The sequence below is a fragment of the Rousettus aegyptiacus genome, unplaced genomic scaffold (assembly GCF_014176215.1).
Source record: "Rousettus aegyptiacus isolate mRouAeg1 unplaced genomic scaffold, mRouAeg1.p scaffold_m13_p_12, whole genome shotgun sequence".
Lineage (NCBI taxonomy): Eukaryota > Metazoa > Chordata > Mammalia > Chiroptera > Pteropodidae > Rousettus > Rousettus aegyptiacus.
The window spans coordinates 21895635-21904024 of NW_023416287.1; the positions used below are offsets into that span (position 1 = coordinate 21895635).

Genomic DNA, 8390 nt, shown 5'->3' on the forward strand with positions numbered 1-8390 from the left:
GGGAGACATTATTCAGCCCATCATATCTATGCTTTCTGGTGTCTGGTAATTCAATGATTTATTCGGTTCTTAAACTAATGTCTCCATTGTCCTAGGCTTATTCAACTCATTTTTCTGTTATTATGATGAAAAACATCCAGACTGCTCCACTTCCCCACATAGTAGGTGCTAATAAATGTTCACACAGAAAGGTCTGAGAAGGTGATTCACATATCCAGAGTGTTAACAGTATACACAGCACATAGTAAGCCTTCAGCAAATGTTGAATTGAGTTGGTTCTCATACAATGCAGGGAAGTCCAGGTTATTATCCTCCACCTTTTGAGAGCTGAAGTGACTGATTAGTCTTTAAGGGCACACAAAAGGGTAGTGGGTCCTTGAGGATTAGAAGTCAGGCGCATCTGACTCCAGGAAATGCATGCTTTCCCCTGTATCAGAGCTTCTCAAGCTGGGCGCTGCTGATATTCTGAGCCAGGCAACTCTTTGTTGTAGGGGCTGCCCTGTGCATTACAAAATATTTAGAAGCATCCTTGACCTCTACCCAAGAGCCTCCCCCCACCCACCCAAGTAGTGACTACCAAAAATTTTCCTAGATATTGCCAAATGCCCCTGGGGGTCAAAATCTCTTCTTCTTGAGAATGACTGCCCACCATTATTCTGCCTTTGTGAGGTGGTGGCACAGTGAAATGCACTTCAGCTGGGATGGAATTCAGATGTTGTGCAGAGCAGGTAAGAGGCTGCCTCTACGTCACTGAGTTGGAACTTACTGGTTACAGTATCTACTGATATTTACTCTCTGTTTCTCTAGTGAAAATTTTCAGCTGGGGAACATGGCTGCTAGAATAAAGACTACATTTCCCAGTCTTTCTTGCAACTAGGTATGACCATGTGACACATTCCAGACAATTGGAGGTAATATATGGGCAAATTCCTAGCAGTGCCCGTCAGGGGGAAGGTGATGCTCTCCTTCACTACATTCTTTCCTGGTCTTGCTGCCTAGGCTGTGGACTTGCTAGCAACAAGATCAAGAAACCCTGGGTCGCAGTACCAAGGAATCATTGTTTTGCCTGGCCTGCTTATGCTCGGATATTATGTGAGAAATCAACTTTGTTCTGATTTAAGCCACTGTTATTAAGAGTTTTGTTACAGTTGCCAAACCGGCATTCCAACTGTTACAGCCACCCAAGCCAGCCACAGTGGGGAAAGAAAAAAGGCAAGAAAGGGAAAAGAAGGATATAAATGGAGAAGCACAGGCAGTGTGGTTGGGTGAGCTCAGAGAAGCTGAGGGATACCTTCTGGGAAAGACTCTGAGTCGGATCTTGAAGACTGAAAAAATGTGCAGAGGGGAAGAGATGGAGAGGGCTCTCCAGAAGGGACTGCAATAGGAACAAGGCCTTGAGGAGATACCTGGATAAGGCTCTGAAAAACAAAGAGGGCTTGAACAGTCTGAGAAGAGAAAGGAAGGCACACCAGAGGGGAGCCCAGTGCCAAGTAAGGCATTTCACCAAGTGGGCTGAAACCAAGTGCAGGGATCCTGGAATTTGTCATTAGGCCTGGGGTAGGTGGGTGGGGGCATCTGGAGGCTGAGATGGAAGCAGAGAAATGGTTGGAGAACCCTGGCCCTTCTCCAACTCAAAGGACCACTCACCATGTTCCATGACCCATGCTAAGATATGTACAGCTCTGCTGGGTTTGGGTTTTTGACGTCTTCTTGCAAGGGCTTCTCCAGAAGGTAGCCAGGGCCAGCAGGAGTGCAGCCAAAGTCACTGCCTTCAGCCCCAGGACTATAATTGTGAGCACATTAAAGAGGCCTAAGGGACACAAAGGAGAGGTCAGGAGGGAGCCCAGGTGAGCCCTCAACATTTTACACTTCAATGCCCTCTGTGGCTCAGCTGCCCTATAACCTCTGGGGCCACATCCTTTCTGTATTGGAAGAGGAAACCATATTCCTTTTCTCCCTGTGTCTCAGGCCCAGAAAGGCTTTGTTAATTATCTTACTTGTACCTTTAATTGTTTTGATAGCATCCCTGACCTTTGACAATACTTAATGTCATCGATAGGTTCTGTGAATTTAAACAAAACATATAATATGTATAACAAAACCAAGTTTACCACAGGATAATTGATATAAACAAGAGTTAAGTTCCTATGGCATCTTATCGACATTATAATGAAATGATGTAAATGACATTATTCAAGACCTGCTATAATAGAAATTGCTTTTATTTATTGGCTGTTCCTTTCCTCTGTCCTAGGTCTTGAGCTGAGCACTTCCTTATTGCCTAATATTATCCTCAAACTAATCTTACAAAATAGGATAGCAATCCAATTTGTATAGATGAGAAGACAGACCCAGACTGGGGAAGTGATTTGCTCAGCACCATATATGTCAAAGAAATGATGGGGTCAGGTGGTCTGGCTCCCAAGAGTAGCAGGAACAGGGCTGAGCATCAGGAAGGCTATACTGGCCACCTCTGTTCCCAATTCCCCCAGTTATTGTGGGCCCATGAGTGCTAACAGGCGATGTGACAGGCACAGTTCTAGGCACTCAATGAGTGCCCTATGAGGTAGACTCTCCGATTCTCATCTCCCATTCCCCCAGTTCACAGAGAAGTACACCAGAGATTTAAGGAGTGAGGTATCCTGCCCATAATCTCACAGCTAGAAAGGGGCTCAGTCTAGGAAGCCTGGCTTCTTCAGAACTGTTCTGCACAGTTTCACAGTGTATCTTTGCAAGGAATCAGAGGGAGCTCACTAACTCTCAAGCAAGACTGCCCACTGAACAGTGAGCACTGGTTGTTAGAAAGTCCTTTCGCTGATTGAGCTTTAACATGATTCTCTGGGTTCCTGGTTCTGCAGTTGAAATGGAGTCCTAGGAACTTTCTTGGTGGTGGATGGGCCCTAGATGTCTGGGACCTCTCCCTTCTGATGGCCAAGCCATCTTTGGCCCCCCTTGTCTGTGGGGAACTGGTTAACCCCACTGGAGGTAGGTAAACTCACCTGATGGTGATGTTCTAGTTATATGATGATTGATGACCTCTGTTTCTTGGGTTTGTAGGGGAGAAGTGGGCTTTGCTGCAAGAGAGAGAGAGGTGGTCTTGCATTCACTCCCTTTTTCTTTCTGTCCTGCCACTTCCTGAGCCCTTGTGCTTGGATCTGGGATCACTAAAGTGAGCCTGTCAGTTTCTACCTGAGATGGGGGTGAGAAGCCAAACTCTGCTTAATTGTTTCTGGGGTAGGAACAATGTCTGGTTCATTGCGGTATCTGTAGCACCAAGTACAGTGCAGAGCAGTCAACAGGCATGCACTGAATGTGTGTTGAATTGTTGATGGTCTATACAAATTTCTGTGTGGCCCAGAATGGGAAGAAATGAACTCTGCCTGGTAGAAGGAGAAGGTTTCATAGAGAAGAGGCTTTTTATGCTGGATCTTGAAGGATGAGTAGGAATTCTCCATGGAAAAGGAGAAAGCATTCCAGTTAGAGAGAAAAGCTATGTAAAGGCATGGAGGCTGAGAAGAGCTGTCTTATTTGGGACATGGTGAAAGTTCCTTGTGAATGACCTCCCCCTCTCCTCCAATACCTCCTAGACCACCTGTCTCACCTCTCACTCTCAGCCTTGTGCCCTGTCCAGACAGGTATTGCCTGTTGGGTTTCCTCTGAAACTTTACACAGTAGTAGGTGCCTGCAGACTCAGTGGAGACGCCTTGCAGAAGAATGCTGAAATCACTGTTGGAGACCTGGACTGCTGTCACATTGGGCTGGGAAATGCCTTCAAAGTTGTAAATGGCCTCCCGGCTCATACCGGTCCCCCGAAACCACCTGATGGGTCCAGAAGGACCATCTCCAAGCACCGTGCAGTTCAGGAAGACAGTGTCTCCAGGGGTCGCCAACACCAACTCCTGGGGCTGTAAGATCCAGAGGTTTGGTTCTAGGTCCCCAGCTTCTGAAGCCAAAGAGAGGTCATTGTTGTATTTCCTCTCTTTTTCCATTGTCCACTCATTTCCTCCCTCATATCTTCCTTGCCTTCCCCCTTCCTTGATTTATTCACTCAGCCGCTCCCTCCCACAATCCTCATTTACTCACTAGTTGATTCACTCAGTAAAGAAGTTTTCAGTGCTAATGCCAGGACTAAGTGAAATGAATCTCAGAAAGACACAAATGTCCTTCACTGAAGAAGGTCTCAGTCTGGTGGTGAAGGTGGTCTAGAAAATCCCTCTGAGGTTGGAAGCCTAGAGGACTGCAGGACCCAGAGCAAAACCTGCCACAGCTTAGAAGGAGTCAGAGAAGCCTTCCCGAAATGCTTGCGTCTGGTTAAAATTGAACCCCCATCACGTACAGATCCTTTCTATGTCCGTAGTTTATAGAGCGGTTTTACAAACATCTGTGCTTCTATTGTATCACCTGAATGACCCTTGAAGTAGGAGTTATGTTGCCTATTTTACATGCTAAGCACTTGACGTACATAGAGCTGAAGTGATTGATTTAAGAATACACTTCCATTAAAGGACAGACCCAGGATTTGGGTATCGAGGTTATTATTGGTGAACTTATAAATAGCATGACTTTGGGAAGTGTGGTAGATTAAGTGATCAGCCCCAGTTCTTGACTCTCCTCTGGTACATCCATATTCCTGCCATGACTTCATGGTGGTGAGTATATTTCCTTCTCTCTTGACTTTGAGCTGAGTCATGTGACTTGCTTTAGCTGATGGGCTGTTAGCAGACATTATGGAAGTAGAAGCTTGAAATGTGCTGGGGATATTGGGACTTGCCCTCTTGCACTTTTGTCATCTTCATGAGAAAAATGTCCTCTGATCAGTCTGGGCCCTGGAATAATAAGGCATGTAGAATAGAATCACCCCAGCTGCCTGTGAATGCGTGAGTGAGATATACTAATTGTTGTGTGCCACTGAGATATGATTGCAGATAAAGTCGATGTAGAGAGATAGGTCAGAGCAGAATGTTATAAACAGCAGAGCCCAATACTCACTCTTCACATGCACTGAGGTGCCCTTATCCAGCTGCATTTCTGAGTGCTCACTCAAGCCATCAAACCTCACACAGCGGTAGATTCCTGCCTGCCCCTTGGTGACATTGTGGATATAGATGGAATAATCACAACTAAGTGGCTCTAATGTCCGTTGGATCAGGGGTGTCACTCCAGGGAAGAAGTTGTGATTGAAGTTATAAATTTCCTGCTGGTCCTGATTGCTCACCTTGATCCATTTTACCATGGCATCAATGCAGGTGCTGATGACTGTACATCTCAGTAGGAGCGTCTCACCTTCTGCCACCAGCATGGGACCCTCAGGTTGCAGCACCTGTGACTCACTCCTGTCGCTTGATGCAGAGGCTCCTACAATAGAGGAAGAAAGGCTTTGCACTGGAAAGGAGGGACTTGGAGCCCTAAGAGCAAGCTTAGCATAAAATAGTCATTAGCTGGCCAAGAACAAACTATTTAGGACACTCTAAGGGTGTAGTTGGAGACGGAAGTGAAAGAGATTAGGCAACTGGCCGGAGAGAACAAATTTATGATTGAAAAACTTAAAAATAATAAATAGATAGTGCTTGAGTGCTCACCATGTGCCAAGCAATGCATATATTATCACATGTATTCCTCCCAATGCTCCCAGGAGGTGGGCAGCATTATTCCCACTTTAGAACAGAAGACACTGAGTGCACAGAAAGGTTAGGTAACTTCCCCAGGATTACCATTTATAAATTGAATGGTGCACCCCGCCCCTGCAATTCATATGTTGAAGTCCTAACTCTTGTACCTCAGAATGTGAGTTCATTTGGAGATAAGGTCCGTAAATAGGTATTAAGTTAAAATGAGGTCACATAGGTGGGTCTTATCCACATGAGTGGTGTCTCAAGTCATTTCCACTGAGTGAGGGAGCATCCAGATCCAGCCCCACACCTGGGTTTCATGAGGGCCCCTCCTGGGGGTGACCATCCTGGAGGACCCAAGGTGTGATGAATGGTATCTAGATCTCAGTAAGGCCTAGGGCAGGAAGCCAAATTGGCAGCAGATGATATGGGCCTACTGAGAGCCAAGCTTCTTACTGGTGGATCAGAGAGTTCTGGGTTTAGAGACCAAGCAATACTTATAAGCCCTAAGACTCCAGAGCTAAGCAGCCTGATCCTGACTTAGAGAAGACATCAATATGATAATAGCCAACAATTATTAAATCTTTACATTATGCCAGGTACAGTTGACCCTTGAACAACATGGGTTTGAACTTCATGGGTCCACTTATAAGTGGATTTTTTTCAATAAATGTGTACAGTGCTATACATTTATTTTCTCTTCCTTATGATTTTCTTAATAACATTTTCTTTTCTTTAGCTTAGTTTATTATAAGAATACAATATGTAATACAAATAACATATAAAATGTGTTAATTGCTTATCAGTAAGGCTCTGGTTAACAGTAGACTATTATCAATTAAGTTTTCAGAGAGTCAAAGGGTACATGTGGATTTTGATCGCATGGGGGTTGGCACCCCTAACCCCTGCATTGTTCAAGGGTCAACTATGCTTATAGATATTATTTTGTTGCATCCTCCTAACCAAGTCTAGAGGTAGATCTTATGATTAGCCCTGTTTAAAGAGAGGGAAAACTGAGGTTCATAGAGAAGTTACTTAAAGCAGTTGGTGGTGAGATTTGAGCCCCGCTTTGTCCTAGGCTGAGCCAATACTGGCTTATGGGTGTTGGATGTATATAGTTACACAGGGCCCTGTGCTTGTGTTAATGCTTTGCTGTTGCTATCTTAAAATTCCCAATACTTTTTGAACAAAGGACCTGAGTTTTCATTTTGCGTTAGGCCCCGCAAATTTCATCACAGGACCTGGGCTCAGCCTCACTGCATTTCTAAAGAATAATCCCATTAGCTGTGTTGCTTTGTAGAAGAGCTATGGCATCTGACATGGGCATACAAGTGTCCTAGCCAGAACCCAGCTGGCATGAGCCCAGAACCTAGGAGCTTAATTTCACTGTGTCCAAGAAGTTATGCTTCTTAGAACACTGAGTCTTTGCTTTGCTGAGGTCAGGAAAATTCTCAGCTCCCTCCTCCTTCTCCATCTTGGTGGGGCTGAGCCCCTCCAGGCATGCCATAGCACCTGGCATCCCTCTCTGGGATCAGCCAGGGGTGGATTATTTTCTGTCCCAGATCCTACTCACCTGAGAGGACAAGGAGCAGTGCCAGTAGCTGGAAGTAGGGTGGCGAGCAGGCCAGGCAGAGAGGGGTGGGCATGACGAGTGGCCCAGTGTACTTCCTATTGTTTCTGAGACTGGTGGCCTTTCTGCACTCTGGTGGGTGTTGGAGTCCCATGGGCAAGGCTGTTTCTGCTTCTTATAGCCAAGGCTATTTGGGGAAGTGTTTTCATTACAGCAAGATGAGATTGCTGATGCAAGAGGAAGGAGCATAGCAGAGGAATTTCCGGCTTTTGTGTCTGAGCAGTAGATTCTGTATTCATTCTTTCAAAACTTTAATGACCACTTGTCACAGACTCTGTTCTCAACAGCCTACAAGGGAGATGAGCATGGCTAAAATAGTGTGTGTCCATGTCAGCTGGACTTTGGATCAAATATTGAGTCTGCTTATTCCTGGCCGTGTGACCTTTCAAACTCACTTGCCATCTCTGAGCCTTTGTTTCTTAGCCAATTAAAGTAAACCCAGGCTCTTCTAGGTTCTGACAGCCTCTTTAGCTGTACTGTCTGGGTTCGAATCTCAGCTTTACCCAATCATTACAATCATTCGAGCACTTTGAGCCTCAGTTTCCTAATCTGTAAAACAAATAAAAATATGGTTGCATGTATGGGGTGGAGTAAGTACTGTATATATTGCCATCATTCTTTTTTAGGTTAATTCAGTATTTTCCAGAAAAAAAAGCTCGAGCTTTCAGTGCTTCCCTCCCTTTTTCCTACTCCAGTTGGTCCTGGGTGCCAAGGTAGCTGAAGTTTCTTTCTGGGACAGGATGGCATCCTTGGGTCTGAGTACTGCTCGGGCTCTGTTTCTGCCATGAGGAGGTTGGTCTGGCCTGGTCCCTGTGCACTTTGCACTGGGTCTGCTGAGGTGTGACCTGTTCTTTCTGTCCCTTCAGGTCTAGCATTGGCACTACTGCTAAATCCCATTGCTCCCTTTATTGTTCTTTTGTTGAGGAGACCCACATATTAGGGCTTCTTTGAACTGACCACAGTCTAGAAAACTCCACCAGACTCTCAGCGCCTCCATGTCATCCTCCCAGGGGACCTTCTGAATTATCTGCTCTTCTGTGTGGATTTTTTTTTTTCTCAGCGATTTCTTTTCTTCCCAAGTTTTACTAAAAACTAATTTATTTTATTATATCAGGCATTGTATTGGTCAGCTATTGTTGTGTAACAAACAA

At 45.2% G+C, this 8390-nt stretch overlaps 1 protein-coding gene across 1 annotated transcript; it reads right to left on the bottom strand.

Annotated features, from left to right (window-relative positions):
- Positions 1–533: 533 nt before the first annotated feature.
- Positions 534–7506, bottom strand: SIRPB2 (signal regulatory protein beta 2). The gene is given in 6 exon segments (XM_016148920.2): positions 534–1691; positions 1693–1810; positions 3000–3074; positions 3602–3943; positions 4990–5355; positions 7183–7506. Coding segments are annotated over 6 exon segments (1197 nt in total). The 5' UTR covers positions 7334–7506; the 3' UTR covers positions 534–1546.
- Between the last annotated feature and the right edge of the window lie 884 nt (positions 7507–8390).